At 41.5% G+C, this 25,159-nt stretch overlaps 1 protein-coding gene across 6 annotated transcripts; it reads left to right on the forward strand.

Moving 5' to 3' along the window:
• tcf3a (transcription factor 3a) lies at window positions 1-24,102 on the forward strand. 6 transcript variants are annotated; one of them, XM_083992063.1, is made up of 21 exons: window positions 1-558; window positions 1,556-1,671; window positions 4,124-4,220; window positions 4,650-4,722; window positions 11,059-11,132; window positions 11,923-11,998; window positions 12,670-12,710; window positions 12,913-13,048; window positions 13,460-13,509; window positions 15,019-15,118; window positions 15,487-15,623; window positions 15,811-15,961; window positions 16,096-16,154; window positions 16,291-16,369; window positions 18,309-18,385; window positions 18,526-18,696; window positions 18,869-18,971; window positions 19,327-19,459; window positions 20,856-21,100; window positions 23,640-23,786; window positions 23,911-24,102. In XM_083992063.1, the coding sequence occupies exons 3-20, from the start codon at window positions 4,167-4,169 to the stop codon at window positions 23,777-23,779; spliced, it is 1,899 nt and encodes a 632-aa protein (XP_083848189.1). In that variant the 5' UTR covers window positions 1-558; window positions 1,556-1,671; window positions 4,124-4,166; the 3' UTR covers window positions 23,780-23,786; window positions 23,911-24,102. The 6 variants fall into 6 exon arrangements, with proteins under 6 accessions (XP_083848189.1, XP_083848190.1, XP_083848185.1 ...); XM_083992064.1 differs by lacking the exon at window positions 20,856-21,100 and adding an exon at window positions 23,012-23,253; XM_083992059.1 differs by lacking the exons at window positions 20,856-21,100; window positions 23,640-23,786; window positions 23,911-24,102 and adding an exon at window positions 23,012-23,633.
• The last annotated feature ends 1,057 nt before the right edge of the window (window positions 24,103-25,159 follow it).

Consider the following 25,159-nt stretch of genomic DNA (forward strand, 5'->3'; position numbering starts at 1 on the left):
CGGGAGATAGATCCGCGCGAATTGGTACACGGGTCGCTCTCCGTTTCGCTCGCAGGCTTAAAAAACAGTGTCATTTCGCGGTATTTCAGATAACCGCCACACCAATACACACTGTCGAAAACCCGCCTCGTTTGGCTACCGCGTTTTTTTTAGTTGAAACTGGACACCGCTGATGTTTCAAGCGTCCATGTCCTCTCCCCGTAGGCTGCTGTGCTACCGCCGCGGAGGGATACGGAGGGAAACCGACAATGTGGAGGTTGTGAATTGAAAATGTCTACTTGGGGAATGAAATGGTTACAATTTCTCTAACAATAATAAGGCAACGGACTAACACAAGAGTTATGGTTCGAGTTGGAGACGTGTTGTCAGTTTCGTGACGAAGAACAGCGAAGAGACGAGGCGGCGGCGGAGTGGTTCATATTATTGCCTTTTCCTCATCTTCACCAAGCCCACAGCGCCGGACCACGGGGGGAAGGACCCTATCCCTAACTTTGTTTTTCTCCTTCTCTACTCCAGCCGCTCATTTCTCCCTGTTGGATGCCACATTATTGAGTCCAGGTAAATGCGTGGACGAATACACATTCATTGCGAGCGTGTGCATGTCGAAAAGAAGTTGTCTGTCCCGTCGTTAGCGGAGTAATAATATTCAAGTTTTTAAAAAGCGCATCGTTCAAGTTGCGCGCAGTGTGCCACAGCAGCAGCAGCCGGGAAAAGAAAAGCAGCGGGGTCTTGGATCTTCGTCCCTTTTCGGCCTGAGCGAACTTGCAGTGTTATTACTGAGTATCAGTAGGAAAAGACTTTCTTTGTTCACTTCAATGGGCTATAACGTTACAGCACATTAGCATACTGCCAGGCTGGGTTTATCTGTGTGAAGAAGCAGCAGCACTAATGTAATGTAATGTAATGTAATGTAATGTTGGCTATGCAGCTTTACCAGAAACAAATGCACGGACGTCGTCAGCCCCGAGAAACATTAACATACACAGACGGTGTTGATTTGTGCTTTAACAGTCCCGGCTGTGGTCAAATTAGCAATATATCCCACCTGTTGTCACGATACGAATGTTTTATTAACGCAGCCCATGTCATGAATATTATAGAAATACGTTATAAGTTATACAATGTTCATAAATCCTGTTTTAAAACTATAACTGGGGGATGGTTGTTTTTTTTTAAATGTATTTTACCCACCTCCACCAACAACAAACCGCCAAACTAATAATGCATCTTTAGCCTAATTTTCTTACATTTTACACTGTGAAATATACATTTTGAGCAATAATTTGAAGAACGTGTGATTTTCTCCAGATTTGGTTGTGTTTTTACCAACTCGACTCAAACTTTAGTGGCCCGAGTCTTTGTGTCTCAGTCTCCAGCTCGACGTGAGGGCAGGCAACAGGTTTTTAGGTCCTACCAAACGTCACCTTTATTTTTATTTTCTATTTTTTAGCCACGTATTTTAACATACTTAAGATAACAGCCCGTCTGTTGTTTGTCTCCAGCTTTGAGCAGCATTTGTGCGTTAAAACTTTTTTTTGTTTTTCCAAATGGGCAGGCCGGAGGTGGGGGTGCCCAAGACAAGCCCATGCAACTTTGTTAGGAGGGGCAAAACTCTTATCCCCCATTTTGACCTCAGCTCACTGTGACATGGAAATTACAAGACTATACGAGGTAATATATTGTTCTAATACAGTTATTGTTGTGTTATCATTAGCTGTTGTGTCACTACTTCCCCATGATCCAGTATAGCATCCTTTCATGTCACCACTATGGGTTGTTGTTGTTGTTGAAAGTTGTTGTTTTTTAGGTGTTGTCTTTGCCATGGCTTTACTTGTTAGTTATAGGCCTAAACAGAGGAGTCAGATTAGTCACACTATTATCAGGACTATCCCTAGTTAATGTAGCAGTACTGGAGGTGTGTAAAAATTAGCTGCACTTTGAGGAGTGACTGATGCTTTTGTAGTTGCCATGAATAGCTCAGATGGGTGAAACCAATTAGCTTTTTCTGTTTCTATAGTGTATTATTTTTGGCTAAAAGCACATCTTCAGTCATACCCTGAAAATGATACTGAGTTATTCTCGTAGGCACCAGTTAAATCATCTGACATCTCACAAATGCACTTGAGGTTATGGCTAAGAAAAATATACATCCCACCCCTCAAATTCTTAAAGACACTTTGCGTTTGTCGTGGTATGTTATTTTTGCTTTGTGCTCCCTTTGCTCACTACTTATAACTTGTAAAGCAAAATAATTGACAAAATAACAGAAGCATGCCAAAACCAATAGATTATACAATTTTCGAGTTGCTAATAATGCTCAACTTTAGTTGTTTGTCTGGCAAAGTACTCGATTCAGTATTGTGTGGTTTAAAGATGTTGTTAATCTTTTTTTTTCAACATTAACATTATATTTTATAACATTTTCCAGTGCTTTTTTTTTTTTTTTTTTTTTTCTTATTTTCAGTATTACATAACTTTGCAGTTGTAACAGAAATTCTGACGACATTGTCTCTGCTGGTAGTCATAGTAGATTAATCACTTTGTGCCAACATTGGGAGGCATATGGAGGAAAAAAACATATAGAGTCATTTTTTTAGGGCAACTCACACACGGTCTCTGTGTCATATAACTTGAAGTGGTGAGGGAAAAGACTTCAACATCATGGCAGCAGATCCTTAAGTCAGGAAAACTGCATTAGCCAACAAGAGCGAAAAGAGTAGGCTAAACCCCCAACAACACAAACTGAAAAACACTTAATCGTATATTTGCTAGATGACAGCACAAGCTAAGCCTCACACATGAACCCTGAATTTGATTAACACCTCTCACCACAAACAAAGTCATACCATTGTAATTTTCCCCATCTGGTATTTATTGCAGTGCTTTTGTACTGCAGAGTGTTTCTGCTGCTTTGTTCACCCAATGTCGTAGATGTTTTCCACACACGGCGTGCATTTGCTTTGATACAGACTGGTCCTACGGTACATTGTCCATTTGGGGCGTGCAGCATGCTATGTTATTACCCTGCAAGTTATTCAAAAGAGCTGTCAGAGCAGGTTGGTTTATGAGGCAGAGGAAGCAGCCTGAGCCCAGGGGCTGACTAACAACCAGGGGAGTGTGGCCTGTGGCTGAACCATGGTCACCCTTGTTAGATGTGGGCTTGTAGGGAAACTCTCATTACTTGGTTAATACTCTGATCGTCACAGACGGGGACGATGCTACGTGAATGTTAATTCCGTGGTACGATCATGGAGCCAGTACGTAGTGATTAATTCATGTTTAATTGTGTCATTGATAGAACGGTTACATGATCCAGCATAACACTTCTTGAAAAGCCGAAAGAGTGTAGTTGTAGCTTATGTGCAGTGTGCTGATCTCGCCAACATGTTGTTTTATTGACTCTTTTCACAGTTGTATTGAGCAACTTGAATGCTTTTGAGTAATCCTCTGCTGCATGGAGGTGTGAAATAATCAATATTAGATTGGCAAGTGTAGATATTGTCTGGGAGGTGTTTATCATTACATTACCTCAATCTGGGTATTGCTTTTTTAATTTTGTTATTTCTATTGGTTCTGCCCACATTTTGCAGAAGTGTCCACTTAAAATATGTCACTTAAATCATTCATTTGTGTAAAGTGCAACTTGAAATGTAATATAAACATGGAAGGTCAGGTTTGAGATTAATATAGTGAGATCTTTGGGTAACACATTAAACCAGACTTATTTTAAACTGAAGTCTGATTGTCTGTGTGGTTTCTCCATGATGTTATCGTAAAGCTCTGTCTGACACTGTTGCTATTGCCTTCATATCTCAGCAGGTGAGTTATCTGGTGAGTGAAATGTTGGAGGCGATAAGAATAACACGATGACAATCAGATTGCATTTTCTTAAAACTTAAAAGAGAGCTTTCTTTTTTTAAATGCTGCATCACAGTTGAGTGATAAACATTTCCTTCATCCCGAGTACACAGCTCCTGCTGAGTAGAGTCAACAGGAAATTTAGCTCAAGCTCTAGGTTGGTTGTTGGGCTATATAACCCTCCTTTTGTTTTGATTAGATTTTGTGGACAGCACCAATAGTCATGGGTCAAATATACTCATATTCTCCTTACCTCTGCTTGTAGTCACTTGCTGAGACTGAAAGGGCCAAGTGAACAGCAGCAGAGAATGGCTGCAGTGGAAACAGACAAGGAGCTCAGCGACTTGCTGGATTTTAGTGCGGTAAGATCTCTCTGAAGATTGCTTGAATTTGTCGAGTATGCATCCTATACAGTTCAGTCTTTGTTCACAGAATGACAAATAACTTTAATTTTCACAACAGGTCTTGTTGTCTAGCAGGTTGAAATGTGAATGAATGTCAACGCATCCACGAATCGGTCAGTCGGTCAGGATTTGAGGGCCTGTAGTGCGTACATCAGCCAGTTTTTTTTATGAGACAGTTGTTGTGTCACTTTAATTTTCATAGTCACAAGGTTCAAGTAGGAATCAATAGATTGATTCATGCCCATTGTAGCTGTTGGCCAAGTGGAATAGGATACAGGATAGGATAGTTTGAAACACCACCTTTTGCTCAGGGGAAGAGGACACAGCTCACCAAAGTCTTAGACAGACTTGCACTCGTTGTTTATGGTTACATTCCTCTCTTTTCAGATGTTTGAGCCTCCAGTTTCAAATGGCAAGAACCGGCCGACGACTCTCGGCAGCAGTCAGTTTGGAGGTTCAGGTAAGACCCTAAAACAAAAACATGTTGTAGACTCCTCTTGTCCTTGTGACTCCTGGCAGAAATAACCACCTTTTAACACTTAATTTTGTTGTTGTTCTGTCTGTCTTTCCCAATGTCTTTGTTTTTCTTAGTGTGTCTGCTTTTCTGTTAATTTGGGTTTTATTGAAAACCGATTTAAAAAGAAAGGTCAAAAAAAGAAATGTCACCAATGTCTATGAATAGAAAATAAAAAATGATATTTCTCTAACCTAAAGCTATTGACAGGTTTATTGGTTTGTAAAAAAAATCCCTAGTACTTTACGTTTACGTGCAGTCAATATTCGGGTTAAGGTCAATATTCCAGTTTCTGAAACATTCGGAATAACCTGTTTCCAAGCGTGAGCAAACAGGGTTATTCCTGTACACATAATTGTAATCAATTGGGATATCCCGATCAAAACTGCAAAGCATGGGCGACGCCTAGATGCACGGACGTCATGACGCAATGCGCCCCATTTCTGCTGCTTCTTCCTGTATCCAAAAGCAACAACAACAGCAGCAGCAGCAGCAGCAGCAGCAGCAGCAGCATGGCGGATAATGAATGAATGAACAGCCCGGGGCCAGTAGCAGTTGCCTTCGTTTGCGCTTTGGTGCTGGTACTGACCCACCACCAGTACTTGACACTATTCTTTGTCACTTTCTTCATTCATGGAAAGCGAGAACGTGAAGAAATAGGGAATGGAGCCGGAGCTGTGCCATCCATATCCATGCGTCCATAGGCGTATACATGACCAAATATTCAGGTTAGAAAAGGAGTAACCGAGGGGTCATTCTCGGGTTTTTCAAAAGGGTTATTGGTGTTCACATGGCCATCCGCAACTGGGTTATTGCTAATATTTCGGTTATGAAAGGGTTATTAACTGGCTGCATGTAAACGTAGTCAGTGAAACATGCCAGTGGTGGGCTCTGTCTAGTGTCAGTCAGTACCCCATGCACCTTCGGTCACTGGTTGTGTTTTGAATGGTAATGGAAAAAGGAGAAACGTTCCTGTTCCTCCTCCTCATCTCATGAAATTAATTTCAGGTCACAGATTATTGGAAAGAACCTTAGGGAAGCTGCCAGCTAATTTTATGCTATTTAGATGAAGCGTCATCTCCTCCACACTTCCTCCTCCCCGCCTGGCAGGTGTCCCTTCCCTCACCTTCTCAGCTGTTGCTATTCAATCACTTAAGGACAAAGGCAGAGGGGTGGGGGTCGTGGGGAACAACTCAATTAATCTCCTTGCTGTGAAAAAAGTGAATTTCCTTGTCCTGTAATCTTGCCCCCTACTTTTCCTTTTCACCTAGAGCTGTTACCCACCCTCATCAACAACACTGCCATCCCAGCCCCTCCAGTCACTATGACCAAACAGTCTCAGAGATACTCAGGATCTTACTCCTTTCCAGTGTTTTAATGTTGTGGTGTTTTGTTTTGCTGCCACCTGCAAAAATACATTCGCTTTAAAAAACCATCTCTATCTGTTCCTGTCATTGGAGATCCACTTGCCCCACATGAACCTTTCTCTGTCACCCTCATATCTGCAGAAGTGCAGAACTGTCTTTCTGGCTGGCAGTAGAAATGAAACAGGATATTTAATTAAGATGAAAGACGAGGCAAGTGTTGGCAGGGTGGGGAATAGGGGGCTATGTTTCTTCTATTCATTTGAGGGCCACTTGCATGTTCCATTGTGAAGGCAAGGTGTGTGCTTACAGAAGGGACTCGTAGATTTTATCAGTCCAACGGCACCTCGTGGCTTTGTCCTGTTGTCGTAAAATTATACTCTACCCAGAAGCTATCCTTTGAGTAGCAAACACCCACCCACCCACCCACCCTTGTAAGACAAAAATAAAGTTGAACAAGGTCCTTGTAAATGTCTACAGCCGTTCTGTATCATGAAATACTTCTCACATCTTCAGTATATTCAAGCATATTCACCCAAATTTTGGCCAGAAGATGAATGATAAAATGCACAAGGTCCATTTGGTACCTTTCCCTCCTCATGTAAAAACATCTCCATCTTAAGTCATTGTAGCTGATTTTCAAACTTACCTTAGTAACTGTTATTTATGAAGGAGCAAACTAGAAACACCCACCTTTTCAAGCTTACAGAGGGTGAGTGAGTGAGTGAAACGCTGTCAATACTTTGGGTAGAGTGTCATTTTAAATGAATAGTTTAATATCTGGAAAATACATCTAAGCTTGGCACCAAGACTGGGAGCAGCAGGGAACGGCTTTCCAAAGTCAACAGCAGCCATGATGACGCTTACTGAATAAGGAGGCTCGGGTCATTTGTTTAATTGTATAAAAATGACTTGAGGGAGAATTTAATGCTGTAAGTGTTTTGGTGAACATCAATAAGCTCCTGGAGCCTTGTCATCAGCGTTGTTAGTACCAGGTTGGGACCTTGAACCCATATATGGAAGTGCCAGGCTGAGGGATAAAGTGTTTCCCATCAAATCATAGTGCACTTTTACATTTTTGTATGTGTTCAGATCTTCATTTCATCTCATTCTCTGAAAAAAGACCATTTTCCTAATTAGTATTCAGCACAAACCACACTGTTTGCCTCAGATTGGTCAGAGCAGCACTGCTGGATATTCAGGAAGCACACGTGGCTTAAGGAATCATTTCAGAGGAAAAGTCATCCCAGAGTGCGATTCATGTCTGTGTCTCTATGTTGGAAATTTGGTCATGTAAATTTGTCTGTGTTTTAATGGTCACTCAAGGCTGTGATATCATCTGATCAGCCTCAAATAGTCGGACTTCTAAGAGAATTGCTGCTTTTTGTGGAGCAGCTGCCACATGTTTTCCTTGTAGGATCAGTTGGATGCTTTTCCCCCAGTATGGCTAAGTTTTGGGGTATGTGGAGATTTAGCTTATGTGGCTACGGGGACCCTCCCTGCTACAGCTTTCAGTGATGATAATATGTCTGCTCCGGTCTTATGTGCCGGTTCAATCCCTTTCACTAGTCAGTTAAAGTCATTTTCATAGCACTTTCATTTTTTGGTCACTGGAAACCGAGAATCCTAAAATGTATTTTTAAACTTTGGTATGGCCTGAAATGCAGAAGGGGAGGGAGTTTTCAGATTTGCATGAAATGTTACATTTTTCAAACACAGATGTGTCAGTGAAGCACAGAAACTAAAGGGTGTAAAGGAAAAAGAGCAGTTTTAAGTTCCTGATAGGTAAAATGTCTGTGTGTAATTTCACACAGGGTCAGAAGAACAAAGAGATTCAGATGTCCTCTTAGCTGTATTAGTGGGTTAGGGCACGATGTGTTGTGTTTGAGAAGTCTCCAGTGACTCACAGGTTAAAATGGCCAAGCCTGTGTTATTGTACATTGTTCAGTATTTCATTAACAGTATTCGCTCTCTTGAGATTTGATCTGACATCATGCTTTGTGTCTGCGTGACTCACTTTGTCAAGGGAAGGAAGAAGGTGTGTAGACAAAATGGCACACTCAGTTTTAGGTGCCTGGGGCCGTGTTCCTGTAAAAACGAAGACATGTCTGCAAGTTTGGTCAATGTATGTGCCAGAGATTTGCTCATGAAGCCTATGACTCAGGCTGGCTGTCTGTTTCCAGCATTTCTTCCTGTGTAATTATAGACCAGCCGTGCTTAAAGGGGCGTTGCATGCTGGGAGGAGAAGTGCATTGGGGTTCACCAGAGAATTTTTGTCTGATGTTACTCACCCTTTCTTCATGTTTCTCTCTCCAGCCCTGATAAGTCTGTCTGAGTGCTGCACCACTCACAGGTTTCTCATGGCTTATAAATGATAATGATTAGCACTGTAAACTGTTGTATCTCTTCAGGTACTTCCAGTTTCTCTGCAAATTATGAACCGTGCTCCATCCAAGGGAACAAAAATGAAAAGTATGACAGGGATGAATAAGACAAAGAAAAGCAACACAACACATTATGAAAAAGCTTTAAAGGGGTAACAACAATTCATCCATCATAAGTCAGAACAAACAAAGCTCTATTGAAGACGGTGCGAGACTTGAAGCAGTAATCACTCTGTGGTCTGTGGTTGAAGATGTGAAGACGATGTTAAAAGCACTTCACTTACAAGCAGAGTATGGTCACACATTTGTCTTGCCACCTGAAATGACACAATGATCACACTAGCAAGGTAAAAAAAAAACAATAAGGTTCTTGTATGTTAGAGAACTAAACAATGTAAGTTTCATGTATGCTGTATAGATATTAGGGACACGTTGAACATGGTTTTTAGTTACCTCTCTATGTGTAGCTGCTTTGTAGTTGACTGAAAGTTCCTCCTTTCTGCCAGAGACTGGATGCAGCTCAGTGGCAACCAGATTAATTTCTAGGCTCCTCAGGCAAATGAAAGCATCAAATGAGTCTTGAAAGTTTCAAACAGCTGTGTGGTGGCATGTAAAACCTGCATTATAACCTGAGGTGTATCAAAAAGGATTACATGTCGTATATCCAGCTGATCCAGATGTATCCTATTACGTTTATAGGTTTATTATTATATCATTGTCATTTCATTCATAGTTGGAAAAAAAAACACAATTGATTTTTGTGCAGGGGGAATTGATAAGTAGTCACACATTAAGAAATGCACACGATGGAAACCGGATGAAGATGAGAAAAATAGAACCATGTAAACTCTATGCTAGCTATATGTTTTCAGTGTGGAACGCTAGTGAGTGGAGTTGCCAATATATTATTGGCAGAAATTATGGAAACCTGCATAAATATCCACTTGTTTTTGTCCATATCATTAGATCACTTAATTAGGAAGAACATAGGACTTAATTTACATTAATTTAATTTAATTTAATTTAATTTAATGTGCCTCCTAGTTCATCATTTGTCCACTCTCCCATGTGTCCTGAACATTTAACCTATGATGCCATTGTTTCATGTGTGATTTTTACATAAAAACACGTATTATCTCTTCCCTGCCAGTGATTTAAGGAAATTTGTTTCCCATGCACAACACCCGTTAACCTTACATAACCTGCCTGGGGAAACATATTCCTATGCATAAAGGCTGTGCAGCTGGTAAAGCACTGCACATGTACTGCTATTTGTGGAATGGGTGGTGACAGTTCACTTTACTTTTTCTGTTTCCTTAGTCTAAAACACCACACATTCCTGCCTCACTAATTAGCTCAACATTTTTAGGCTACATGGTGCTGAATACATGGTAATGTACAGTAGGTGTATGAAAAGTGACCACTTCACTGGAGAAGCCCCCTTGTCTGTAAACTTGTATGTAATGTAGGCTATATATTTGTATTGTATGTAACCTATACTCTCTATTCAGTTAGTCTACATGTTGAAAAACCTATTTGTAACCTACAAAAACAGTCACGGAAATATTCAATTGGAAGCTTTGCTTGTCTGGATCTTGGGCACCGATGACTTAGAGCAGAAACGAATGGTTTGTGTGTTTTCTTTATCGTCTTTGATTGACGCGGAGAGTGACAGTCAGCCATAGAGAGGGGACAAGACATTGTCTCCTTCATCTCTTATTCTGCTGGTGTCGTGTGTATAGATCACAGTTGTCACGGCAATCTAGCAGCTCTCAGCGCTGTGGACCCATCACTCTGTTCTACTGCTGATCCTGTCACGATTCGAGCCCGCCTCTACCCCCCCCCCCCCCCCTGCCCGCTCCCCTCTTCGCTTTTTAATTAGACAACAAAACAAAAATATGAATATTCATAGAGCTGAGCTTCATTAATATGCACAATTATGCAAATCAGCTCGCAATTAAGCTTCAGCTTTCCCCAAGAGATGCTGTGTAGCGGTACGAGTTGAGATTGAGAGAAAAGGGGACGGGCAGGAATTTCTGCTTCGCCAGTCTTCAAAATCACTCCTTTCAAACACATTCACCTCTCTGAAAGCTGCACTGCTCTGGTCAGGGATAACGTGTGTCAGCCATGTACGATTGAGACCTTGCGTCTGTGTTAAAGCGAAGGTGTGGGCCAAATGTGAGAGAATAGATGGGCGATGAATGACTGTTGCCATGGAAAATGTAAAGCAGTGGAGTGGGAGAATGAAGAATGTCGAGGATGATTCTGGGAGCTTCATACTGGGTGTTAATTATTCAAACTTCCTACAGCTCATATCCACGTTATGTGACGGCACTGTCACAGTGCTGTCTCTGTGTGAGCTGTGAAGTGAAGCTCTCTAATGGAGGTTACTTTAAGCAGCCTGAAAAAACCTGCATCAAAGCAAATCATCTTTCTCCAAAGTTAAACTTAGTTTTCCAAAGCCAAAGCTTAAATCTTTGTTAGAAATGTGTCGGCCTTTTGGTGGTTAATAGGCCTCATCTTTTGTCTTCCAGGTATAGATGACAGGAGTGGGTCCAGTCCCTGGGGACCAGGAGGACACCACAGTACATCTTTCAACCAGGGAAGGGTATGAGTGCTCCTCCTCACTTACAACACTGAAACTGGCTGTGTATGCCATGCTGCTGAGCTGTTATGAAACACAACAACAGTGTGGTTGTGGTTTCAAACACAGACGCATCTTATGACGTGGAATGATGTAGATGTCAGCGAAAATTTGGCCATTGATACACATCAGCCTGGTCAAATGAAAACACCAAGTTGTCACCTGGTCCACATCTAGTGTTGACTCACCATGCTCAGATTTTAGGGGTTGACCAGTCACCAGAACTGAATACACTCAGGAAGGAAGGAAACTTTACACATGATCTATGAGCAGCAGCTTAAACATATTCACAGTGAACAGTAACTTAATAATGCCTCATGACACATTGCACAACATCATGAAGTCTGCTCATTCACTTAGTCACATTTCCTTTTGTTACCTGTTTGCAACTTTTACATCAATACCTTTTGGGATCATTTTGACAATTTTCCACCATTTTTATTATTATTATTTTTTAGTCTGCTGAAAGGGAAAAGTTTTGCTATATGTGATGTAGGTACTGTATAAATTTCTATAGTAATCCAGTAGCAGTATTCTGGTAACCCTGTATATGCTGAAGAACCCATATTCAACCAAGATCAGAGCAGTATGAACAAGATAAAAAAGGATAGTCGCAGTTGACTTATTGAATGAATACACCACAGTTCCTTTTCTCATATAGTTGCTGTGGTGTGAATGTGGTATTAATAATGAGATTTGTTTAGTTTCATTCAGTTATTTTTACATCCCTAAAGCCTCTGCTGTCTTCCCCCAGGGTTATGGAGAAGAAGGCCTTTACAGTCAACACGAAGGCATGGCCTCTGCCCCCATATTTGGATCAGGGATTGTTGGTAAGAAGGTTTATATTGAACTAAGCTGTTTAAGCATAGATACCAGAACTTTCACATCTTCTTTTCTTAAGGCCTAAAAAAGAAATGGGGAATTTTAGGGGCAGTGTTTCTAATAACAGGGCTTGACAATGGAAGAACATACACGTTTATTTAAAAGGACTGTGTGACTGAGCTAAAACACAATGAGCTGTTTGTTCGGGGCAGCAGCCATTCTAAGGTTAGACAGTAATGTACCACTTAAGGGCAAACCATATTTATGGTTAGGTGGCGATGGATGAAGGGAGTAGGGTAATCAGGGAGGATGTGGAGGAGGGGTTTATTTGTGTGTTCTGCACGGGAGGGGGTGGGGGTGGGGGGGTTTAAAGGGCACCCATGCACAAACAAGGTTCTCCCCCTGGGACTATGGTGGCCTATAGCTCTCCTCTGTTTATAACTGTCAGGGGAGGGGACAGAGGTTGGGCACAATTGCCCCTGAACCATTTATAATGGGCCAATTAGTTGTTGTTTTTCAGTCCACAGCCATAAATTCCACACATCATCCTATATCGTCACACAACAGATGGGAGGCACCCAAACGTAGAGAACAGAATTGCCAGATTGCAATTTAATATTGACATAAAAGCAGAATTTTCACATTGAAGACTTAATTTTATCTTCCCTTTTCCTCGCAGGCAAGGCAGAGCGAGGGCCGTTTTCATCGTTTGCAGCGCAGGTAAATCAGTCAGAAAGGCAGGTGCTCTGCTGCAGTATCATCTCATCTGTGCTTTTGCATTTTTTGACAAAGTGTTTCCCCCAGGCGGATTTCTTTTTTTATGTCACATAATTTACTTTTAGAATAATTTGTGTTTACCTTTTCTGTTATCCTGCATCAGCTTGGTGTGTTTTTTTGTTTTGTTTTTTTGCACCATCTTTAGCCCGGCTTTATGCCCAGTGAGATACCCATGCCCAGTCCTGATCCCCTCTCCCCGCCTGGCTTGAAGTCCAACTCTCAGTTTTATTCCTCCTATGAAGGGAGCAACTCTCGCAGGAGACCAGCACAGGACCCCATTGGTAAGAGTGAAACGGACTGCTTTCAAGTTCAGTGTTGAACACCGTCGTAGGATAAATGTGCTGTGACAGATTTTATTTGTTCTGATTTAAATTTAAGTTGGCGTGTATCATCACTTCTCCTGCTGAGGTTTTAAAAAGTGTCTGAGAAGTCTCGCTTCTTCTTAGTCAGAGAAAATGAAATCACAAGTGCTCAATGGACACAGTCATTGAGTAAAATCAGCCTTGAATACCTCTTGATTAATGATAAGTTACAAACACAGATGGATGAATTGCTTTAGCAGGACTACAGAAGGGAGGGAGCTGCTTTATGTGTCATGTCACTGGTGGTTTTATATTCGTTTCTGCAAAGAGTTAAGATGTTTGTGTGGGCAAGTATGGTTTCTGTGATTTCACTCTGCTTCTCTCCCTCAGAGCCACAGCCAAAAAAGATCAGGAAGGTGCCCCCTGGCCTGCCCTCCTCGGTGAGTTTTGACATCCAGAAATGCTGCAGCCCTGAACCACATTTTAGTCCTTTGCATGGGAGCCTGTGTTTTCATGTTTTACGCCCTTGTCGCATTCCATTTGGCATCTTGAGCCTCTGCTTGGCTCGCAGAGCAGCAGAATAGCTGCAACACAGGTCATCCAGCTCTTACAGCTGTGCATCTGCACCACCAGTGTAAAAAAGGAAAAAAATGGGGGGAAAAAAGCCACTCATTCACCCAGTCACTCATTTGCAGCATGTATTTATAGTGTGTTATGTTTGTAGGCCCTTTACTTTATGGCCACATTTCTTCCCCTCAGCCAAGTGTACTGGTTAGATCACTGGAGGGAATTCATACTGGGGTTTGATGGTTCTTACTCCACCTCATTTTTTCGCTCCCACTCTCGCTCTCTGGGCACCCTATTTCCTCCTCTTGTCCCCCCCCTCCTTTCACCACCATGAACAACAGCCCTCCCCTTTTCTCTCTCCCTCCCCCATCCTCTATCCCAGCTGCCAGTGGAGTTGGCCGCCATCCAGGATTCGGCAGATGGTTCAGTAATTAGGAGTGCATCTCTCCGTTCCCTCTTCTCCTCTCCCCTCTTTTTCCTCTTCTTTTTCTCTCTGTTTAATCAAATTACAGAAGACAACTTCAGCCCATTTGGATTTGAGTTTTTCAAACAGTTTGATGCTTGATTTTTGTCTAGAATGGTCTTGATTGTGAAGGATACGGTTGTTCAGAACATTGGCGCCTTTATACTCATCACGACATTCACAAAATCCAACTGCAGCGCCCATTATATGGTCACATCTCACTGTGTTAAAAAAGATTGAATTATGTATCTGTAAACCATTCTCAGCATGCTTTTATTTAACAGGATAGTGCATAAAAGCCTCACTAAATGGTAGACACGACCCAATAAAATCACTGACACTGCACATTCAATACTTTGTGTTCAGTGCTCCAGTCTGCAGAAATGTTGCAGCAGTCTGTCTATTGAATTAAGTAGTAAAACCAGATAGTAAAAGTAGATAAAAAAATAGATTCCTTGGAAGGAACACATTCTCTTAAGAGCTGTGCTTAATCGGTTATTTAATTCATATCTCTTATTATTTATTTAGTTGTTGTTTTTTTTTACTCAAACAGATACTATTTCCTATTGAAACCTGATATGTGGTCCCCCCACCACCACTTAGCACAAGGGAGGTCCTAACTTGCTTAAGACTATCTCAACAGAAAAATGCCTTATTTACGTACATATTTTTATAGTTAGATGCAAATTTCAGCTTGTTGATAGTGATGTGATGACTTTTACTAGGTTTTAAAGCACTGAGCTGATTTATCTTAATTCACAATTTATTGATTATTAACAGTGCAACAAAAGGACCAACATATATGAATGTGAACAAGGACAGGAACAAAACAACATAATATAAAAAACAAACAAACAAACTAAAACAAATCTAAATACATTGCTTACTCTAACATTGTAATATATTTAATTTTCTGTAGGTTTATGCACACGCCTCAGGAGAGGATTATAACAGAGACAATGCTGGCTACTCAGCCTCCAAGGCAGGAAACGTCTACCCACCGCCATTCTACATGCAAGGTCAGTCTAAACAAGATTTGCACACATAACCTCCCCCTGGTCATTGTGTTGGGTTGAGAGACACTTTTATTAAATGTGGAAATATGTGTTGTGTTATGCACCATCATAGATATGAATGCCTGGCTAACCATTTGTTTCTGGGTGGCCAGCATGGTTGTGAAATGAGTCCACATGAACCAACTGTAGGTGGTGTTTGCCAGTGAACACCCTGTGGTGCCTGAGTGCCGAGTGGTGCATCACAGTTGAATGAAGTCATCACAGTAATGTGACATGTCTCATATGTGTCCTTCATTGTCTTCTCATCTCCTGTGGCTGGTTATCCCTTGCCCTTCTTGCTCCCCCCTCCTCCACTGGATGCCCCCTGACAGAAGGCCTCCACCCGCCCTCCGATCCATGGGGCTCTGCTGGGTCGATGGCTCAGCCTGGTTTTTCCTCCATGCTGGGTAACTCCCCTCATCTGAACCAGCATGGTCCCTTCACCGCCATCAACCCCCACGACCGACTGGTGAGCTCTGCCCCTCACACTTTGGACTTGTTTTTCTATGAAGACATAATGAAAACATAAAACCAAAGCAAAATGGCTTTGCTTTTTATTTTATTGTTTTTGTGAAGCACTTAGTATGCAGCTTGTTTTTAAAAAAAAGCACGTTATATATTAAGTTATCAATGTATTATTGTTGTTTGCCTCCAAGAAACGGCAGCCATTGCCCCTCTCTCCACAAAACTACCCCCTGCATGGCAGTGAGGTGAACGGGGCTCATCATGCTGGTTTCCACTCGGGCTCCAGCAGCTTTGGAGTTGCTAACCACACACCCCCCATTGCTGGAACTGACACCATTATGGGTAAAGCCTTTATTGTGTGCTCTTTTCTTTGAAAAGGTGTTCTTAATGTTTTATTCAACACTGACACATAATTGACTTGTTATTGAGAATAGGTTCTGATTTAAATTCTCTGTGCCCCCTTCCCTTCGCTCAAGCCAATCGGGGAGCAGTACCTGGGAGTTCAGGTGATGAGATTGGAAAGGCCCTGGCATCTGTAAGTAGTAAAAAAAAAAAAGCATAAACATAAATATAAAACTTTAAGTGTTCTAGACTTTGTTTTTCTGTAGTATATAAAGTGTAAAAAAGTACACTGTGTGTGCTAGATTAAAAAGAAAAACCTTTGTGTCCAGATCTATCCTTCAGACCCGAACAGTAACGCTTTCCCACCATCCCCGTCTACTCCCTCTGGCTCTCCCCAGGCTGTGTCAGGTGAGTGAGTAGCTGCCGTCATTTTTTCCTGAGGCCTCAAGGTCAGCTGGCTCTGGAAGTTTTGTTTGTTCAACACAGGGTCTTTCCTGTTGTGTAAGAGGCTGATACAATCTTTGAGAAATGTATTGTTTTTACTCTGATTACCAATGGTTCATAGTGACAATGCAGCTCCATCTATTGGGTTAGAAGTGGAAGTCAAACACGCTAGAAATTCTTTATTTTTCTTTATGGACCTTTATTTTCTCTCGTGCAATGCCCAGTTTCAGTATTGTCACAGAAGGACAAACAAAGTGAAATTTAAATAACCCAGTTCAGTTTTTCTCTTTTCTGTCAGTGAGTTCAGTCAGACGTTTTCATGTCCTTTTACTAACAAACATACAACGATAACAACGGCATCTAAGACTATTTGGACATTTAATCATCTGATTTGGTGCAAAGTTTCTTGTAAGAAACACCACGTACCCCTGCATAGATTAAAAAGGGTACTTGTGTTGGTGTTATAATGTTTTATATGTTTTGGAACAGTCAGTGCTTGTGTGTAACTCTTTGTATGAGTACCCCATCCACAGCTTAGTCCTCCTGTGATCTTCACAAACACACACACACACACAAATAAACACCACCATCAACAAAATATAACTTATGAGGAAGGGAAAATAAAAAGAGGGTGGGGTCACTTCCTATTAGTCTCTGAGTCCGTGAGTGGGCTCATCTCACACTTTAACATCAAAACTGCTGCTGGCACAAGATCAAGATTTGAAGAGAAAAAAACAATAGTTAGGAACCAACTAATATGATAATATGACATAAGGAAATGCCTTGACTTATATTTGAGTCATACTTTGGCCAAAGTGTAGAACACAATTTTTTTTTTTAATCCACTTTATCGTTATCTTTGGGTTTTTTTGTTTTTTTTTTCACATCAGCGTCACATTAGTTTCACATGTTAAAAATACAATTAGAAATGTATTTTCCTGAATGTTTTACATTCAGAATTTCAACCACATAATAGTCAGCACAGTGTGAAGAAACAAAAAACGATTACAGTGCTTCAAAGAATAGATTGACAACATAAATTATATGATGCCTGACGAATATATGAGTATGGAAATACAAATGTGCAGCTTTGTGTAGAGACTGGAGTTGCCCAGGCTGGACTTGCATTAGTTGTATTCTCTGTAGTGAGTGAGTTTGTTAGATATGAAGATGACTATTACTGTCACTGTTCCCTCTAAGGTGTTTTACTGTGCAATTGCACACTGCTCCACCTCTTTGCCCAGAAGACAAAAAAGTTGCACACTCAAATATCCCCGACTAGTTTACTGTTTATTTCTCCCTAATGTGGCTTCAAATTGTGAAATTTATGACCTTAAATGTGGTCTGTAGTGCAAATACGATTGAAGTTTTTGCTTGAGAATTATTATTACTGTTCATATCAAGAATGCTTCTGTGCCAAGAGTTGAGGACACCAACTTGATGTTAGTTATTTTTTTCATATTGTTCATATGGGAAAAAATGCTAAATCTATTTTGCCAAAACAATATTGTTTTTTGTTCTCATTAACTGTAACTGACCTAGATATGGAGTAGCCTTTAATGTTGTCAAAATAATCTGTTCATAATCATAATAGTAGGCTAATAGCCAATTGTATTGATATTTGGAGTTGGAGAGGTGAGGCCATAGCACCAACATGTGGACGTACTGTGTTCGCTTAAGCTGTCGCTCACAGTTGCTCAAGCAGCTCATCAGGGTAGTTGAATTTCTGCTCAGGAGTTTTGAAAATTAGAGGGAACATTGATTACTGTATATCCATTTGGATAAATTGGTATCAACAGAAACCATCAGATGATTGTGAAGTACTACTTCTGTATTCAAATGTTAGTCTCAGTTTGGATACTAGAACTGATAGAGTAAATGAGCATGTCTTCATTTTTTCCAGGCTCTGGATCCCAGTGGACTCGCTCCTCTGGCCAGGCCACGCCGTCACCCAACTTTGAGGGAGGCATTCAGTCCATGGTGAGTTAATGTGCCTCTGTTTTTCTTTTCTGTCTTCAAGATGGAACAAATTATGGTTCATGTTTTAATACAGGATGCTACAACCATGCATCACCCTTTATGCTTTCTCATTGTTCATTGTTTTTCATCCTTTGTGGCAGAGTAAAATGGAGGACCGTCTGGATGAAGCCATTAATGTTCTTCAGCGTCATGCCAGCGTGCAAGGAGGTCCAGGACTGGCTGAAATACACAGCCTGCTGGCGTCTGGCTTAGGGCTACCTCCAGGCTTCAGCAGTGCAGCGCTTGGACTGGCCAGTCGTCTGCCTGGACTGGTGAGAAAAATAAATAGTAGCAGGGGAAATGTATACACAAATGACTGAAGGCAGTCGGATAACCTGAATTAAAATCAACACAAAATGAATGTAGTATCACAATTTTGTTCTTTTGGCAATATTACAAACTTCACAAGTGTAGCTGAGAATTGTTGTATTGCTTTCTTTCAAGATGTCCAGTCACCATGAGGACTCTGCTGGTCTGCCCTCTAGTGGAGGGATTCTGCATAGCCACCACGGCCCTACATCTGGATCTCAGCCTGAAGGTTTCAGCGGTAAGGCTCTCTGCTCTCAGCTCCTCTGTTTTATTTTCATGTCAGTGTGTGGAGGGAAAACTTTGTCATTACTGGACGGTTAAATGATAGTTGTGTGTGGCTTGATATAGAGAGCCTAAGCGGAAGCGGAAGTGAATCTTGCCATGGGACCTCAATTCGGAAAAAATCTCCATGTAAGTGAATGGGAGTCAAAGTTTTATTTCGTGATCCGATTGAATTGTGTCATGAGAACAAAATATGACCTCTAGCCATTTAAAACATAACGTTTCATGCCACTTCCTGCTTCCGCCTAGGCTCTCTATGTATCAGTGTCTAATACCTGTATCAGTGTCTAATACCTGTATACTCTGTGCAGGCCTGCCCGGCAGCCTCAATCGATCCAGTGGTACAGATATCAAACAAGAGGGGAAGGAGGACGATGAGAATTGCTCCATTACTGACAAATCAGAGGACGATAGAAAAGAAATGAAGATCCGCCCGCGAACAAGGTGTTTACATTTTCCTTTTTTCTATGACATTTATACTGAGTTATTATGAGATGTTATGGCATATAATTATGGTTCATGCAATTCAACAAAATAAATTGAGTTTGGAAGGGCTATAATTGAGAGACAACTATGATCAACTATTGATAAAAATTATTTTCACCTCATCAACACATTAAATTGAGCAAGTCTCTATAGAGTCATACAAGCTCATTTTAAGAAACCAAACATTTGATTTGTTACATGTTACTGTAGCTCACAGATACTACAGATATAATATAAACATTTTAACAGCAGTGGCACTGTAGCAAGAAGTGTTATTGTGATTTTAGATATTTATACTGAACCTTCCCATGAACATGTATCATTTCTAATAATTAAAAATTTGTGTTTGAGGGGGAAAAAAAGTCAGAAAAGTCCAGATGAAAGAGCCATGTCAGAGCCAGTGATCGGAGGAAAATCTGGTTTATGGGTTTCTAGGTTTTAACCAGATCAACACCTCATTAAATGGGACTTAAACTTGGAAGAAATAAAATCCTAATCACAATCACTGCTCCAGCTAAAAAATAATTTATATTTTGCTATTTGTAACTCAGTTTCAGCTTAACTGCACATCTTTTTTTTCTTCTCTGTTTCAAATGTGTTTCTTTGTTTTTAACAAAGGTATTGCATTATTCCTGTCAAACCCATAAATGATCCACTTTTGTTACAGTATTTTTAATTTTAAAGCAGAAGTAAGTGATATATTTGTGTTAATATAAGTCTTAAATAGTTATATCTTCCGACAGCAATCACTTACATAGAGTGTTTGGACCGAAACACGGGTCTGTCAGTCACTCTGCTCTGCTCTGAGCCGAGGAGAAAACTTCTCGTATCCTACAGTTTTTATCCAATGAGGAGAGAGAACGCCATGCAGGGCTGTGTGTGCAGCCAAGGGACGCCGTGAATGTGGCGACGTAGGGACGAGGACTGTTATGGTGCGTTCAAGGCAACCCGTAACTCGTGTTTTTCCGACCTGTGAAGTCGTACCAGTTCGATCTGGTACGAGTTCACGGGTCAGAAGTTACGAGTGGCCGTTATAGTGACTTCCACCGGTAAAACAGGTCGGAAAAACACGAGTGGGTTGCCTGGAACGCTACAAAGTCGTAAGTTGTGACTTGAAGCTGTAATTTACGGTTTCAAAAGCCTGCCTGGAACGCAGCATTAGCCAAAACGACCGGATCGCTTACTTCTGCTTTAATTAAGCCAGTTAGTTAAGTTAATTAAGTGAGCTTTTGGTGGGGTATTGACAACACTAAGGAAAAAATATTGCTAACCAAAGTTGTAAAGTCATTTTCAGTGAACTGTACCCAAACTGTTGTTTTTCTTCCCTCCTCATCTGCCGTTGGCTCTGGACTAGTCTGGATGATGATGATGATGAGGATGGCGATGAAGGGCCAGTGGAATTTAAAGCTGAGCGGGAGAAAGTACGGAGGTTGGCAAACAACGCCCGCGAGCGGCTACGCGTGCGGGACATCAACGAGGCTTTTAAGGAGCTGGGCCACATGGTTCAGCTCCACATGAGCAATGAGAAACCGCAGACCAAATTGATCATACTGCAACAGGCCGTTAACATTATACTCAACCTGGAGCAGCAAGTTCGAGGTCAGTGGGTGTCCAGGGAGGAAGGAAGAGGAGGGAAAGTGTCTTTTTACAGATGAAAACTTCAGCACAGCTTCACTTCTTAGCCATTTTTTATTATTATTACTTTTGGTGGTTGATTTTTACTCTACATATCATGATAGAGGGAGTCTACCCTCGTATATCTACAGAAAACTTAAGCACATCCATCTTGCTGTCCATCTCAAAAGATGTGACAAATAATAATATGGGAAGAAGAAATGAAGCTGTGTGACTGTTTTTAAGACATGCCCATTCTCCAGCTTCTTCTCGGGTTTTTGTCCCCTGGTAACTTGTGCAGGGCTGCTGTTTGTTCTGATGTGCTGTGTGTGTCCTTTTCTTTCAACTGGCTGTTTGTCTCCACTGTGAAAATGCTTACATGTGTGTCTGTGGCACCTTTTGACTGGATTATGAAGATTTCTAAAACTTGAACTCGCGTGTTTGTTTGATGAAGTACGCAGGAGACGTTAAATTACAAAATTTTCCAAAATTTATTTATAAAAGAATCACCTAGGAAAAGAGATCGTGTACAGAGCTCCGGACCAGACTAAGTTTCCCTCAGTTCACGAAGTCTGATGCTGTCTCCTGTCCCTGTCCGGTTTTATAGTTACTGATTACACAAATGCAAGATATTATATAATTGATGTAATGTGCATTCTCATTGGCTGGAGTCCAACACGCCATCCTGCAGTGTTTAATTCCACTTCTCTGGGCTGTAAGAGCAAAACACAGTAATTACACCAATTATAGAAAAGTTGATTACATGCTTCATTATTAATCTGATTGTCACGAGCTTATCATATGTCTAAGGCAAATGTCAATATCCCAAACATTATAGCAATATACGATTTTGGAGTAAATATCACAACAATTAACATCTTTTTATTTATACATTTGCTTTGTCCACTTCTGCCACATTATGCTTTTACTAATCTATGAAGTCATCTTAACTTCATATGAGTTATTTTAGCATTAGGAAATCTTGTTTCTCCAACCTCTGACTCATAGTGTGCGTTACTGCGTGGAAGCAGGGTTGTCTGTCGTCATGTGTATTTACCTGTCTGCACCTTTGTTGCAGTGTCTCTGTGCTGCATGTCCCAGCCCTTCAAAAGTCAACCCTTTTTTATTTTTTATATTATGAACCCCTTCTTTTCTTTATCCACTCCCTTGTCCCCATTTACCTTTTACAGATGACAACAGTGATGCGCTCTGCCTCACATTCAGATGAATACATGATGTATTTAACACGATGCCTCCAGTCTCTCCCCTTGGATTTATCTCTGTGTTCTTCCTATATGCTGCACTTGGCAGAGGGTGCTGTTTCCTCTCTCTCCCTTTCTCTCTCCCTCCTCATAAGTTCTCATTCTGCTGGACAGTCACCATACCCCCTCAACTTCCATCCTGGACCCCAATGATCAGAAAGAGAAACAAAGTCTGTGTTGGTGGGTTAGACTTCAGGACAGATATCTTAGAACTGGTCAACTCCGGTATGTCTGTTCTTGGCTTGAAATCCGCTCAACCCCCAACACTTTCCTTTTAGTTTTTTGTTTCATAAAGACGTATTAATCATTATTTACATAATGGAGATCTATTAGATCAATTTCCAGTGTGTCTGTTAACTCTCCCGAAACACAGCTCCACTCCACTGGGCTCCTCTTCGGCAGCCTCATGGGTTTCATTTCAGCATGATACTCAAAATATTTCCCAATAGCAGAATAATTCTGAGGAGGAAAAACACAGTTATATTTCACTCCAGGTTTGAAGCTGTATAACCTTAAAGCAGCACAGTAAATAGCACAGTTTTAATGAGAACATCTAGCCGAGGTTCAGTGAGGGTTGTGATCTGGGTTTGTTAACCAGCCCCTCCAACCCCCCCCTCCTCCCTTCTCCCTCAAGCTGCAGCATTGTCTCGGTGACTGATGAGAACCTGACAGCTGAGGAGAAGGAGCAGAGGGAGCGTGAGCGGCGCGCAGCTACCAACGCTAGGGAGAGAGTGCGTATCCGTGACATTAACGAAGCCTTCGGAGAGCTGGGCAGGATGTGTCAGGTCTACCTGCAGAGCGAAAGGCCCCCGACCAAGCTTGTCATCCTGCAACAGGCCATCCAGGTCATCCTGGGCCTGGAGAAGCAGGTGCGAGGTAGGTCAGCCAACACAGGAAGGTCTGAACCACGTAGACAGCCAACCGTCTCTTTTCAAACCTCGACAAAACCTGCCAGTCATTTGCCTGAGGGATTTTTTCACCCACCAAGTAGGCTAACATCTACTCTGAACTTCTCTTTGCTTTTTGTCTGTATCAGACTGAAAAATGAAAAAGGGGGTGAAAGGGAGAATCTTAGAGGAAGTATGTCCCTGCTGTTCCTGCCAACATCCTGCAGTTCTCATCCTACTTTTCATTTTCCTGTCTTGCTTTCCCCCCTTTTCCATCTCCCTCTGACCTATTTTGGCCCTTTCTCATGAGATGAACTCAAGTGTTTCTTTGCTGATGTTTTCAATCAGTGTATCTGTCGTTTTTTTTTTCCAAAGAGCGTAATTTGAACCCAAAGGCTGCCTGCCTCAAGAGAAGGGAGGAGGAGAAAGTGTCGAGCATGGATCCCCAGATGCAGCTTGGTGGGGGTCACCATGGTCTGGGAGGAGATGGACACAACCCTGTTAGCCATATGTAATTCTCAGGTCAGTCTCCACAGTGGGATTTGTCATGTCTACGAGACAATACAATGAAATATACATATTTTTGATGCTTATTTTAAGTTCATTTTGTGGGAATGTACTAATTTCTGTTTTCTTTCTCTTCCAGTTTCTGTTGATTGTACAGCCCTTTGAACATGTGGCCTTAATCTATCATTGTCATGCATCTCAGTGTGTGTTAATCAACCTTTGGGAAGCACACACACACACACGCACACACACTCACACACACACGCACACACACACACATCTCATCACTGACAAAGCAGGTGGCCACATTCCGTACGAAGAAGCACACTCATACAGAAAGAGAAAAAGAAAAATTATTCTTTACATGACAATACCTTGAAGCGAGGTTACTGGTTTGTGGACAGTGGAAATTGGACATAGGACTTTCTTGTGATCTCGTGAACATGATTTTGTAAGACATTTTGAAAAATCGCTTTACATGTTGGGAGCAAATCGTGTTTGGATCAATTAAAACTTTTGGATCAACTGCTCATGTGAGCAGAGTTAGGATTTGTGTCGTTGGATAATTATTGGCATTCCCATCCGAAAAGAAGGTCTTACATTCTGCAGAAGCAACGACGAACACCTGAGTTTATATGTTATGACTGAACAAATACCTTTTGAAAAATGTGCCTGAGAAAGGCCGAATGCATAGTGTTTGTTAAGACAAAAAAACTGTCATCATTGCTATCCTCTAATGTGATGACTGAATTACAAGTTTTGAAGACATCCAGCCACTGACTGGGCAATCAGAGAGCCGACTCCTCTTTTTGATCTGCTGGTAACTCTGGCTGTGTTTTTTCTTTCTTTCTTTCTTTCTTTGGCTGAAACGGCGCCACAGTCAGCGACTCACACATGTGGTGGGAACTGTTTGTTTCTTTGTAAACGTGGATCCTTGGCTCTTATCTCTTAGTCCTGTACATGTGTTACTGTCACTGCCATGCAAGTGGAATGGAAAGACTGCTGGAGAGACCCGCCACTGACACAAACACAAGCAAAGACTTTACAAAAAGCAGGATCCACGGTGGTGTTGAAGCAAATGTGCACACGGACATCCCAACCTTTCCTCTGTGAGGCTGCCGTTGGAAGCACACAGGTGTCGCCCTCATATGTTTAAACCATCATGGAGTCAGACATTCAGCCATGTTGTCATCACGAACCCTCTCTGACTAGCACAGCCAGTGTCACATCAGATCATATCTAAAGACGCTGTTAAAACATGGTGAACTTACTCAAAGTAAGTCTCAGAGCAATTTAAATTGTGGTAAATGACATTTTGCTAGAAGGCAGAGAAATATCCGAGTATTGAAGGAGTCACAAGTGTTACTGCTACCTTCACCACTGACTGA

Source organism: Trachurus trachurus, assembly GCF_905171665.1.
Source record: "Trachurus trachurus genome assembly, chromosome: 17".
NCBI lineage: Eukaryota > Metazoa > Chordata > Actinopteri > Carangiformes > Carangidae > Trachurus > Trachurus trachurus.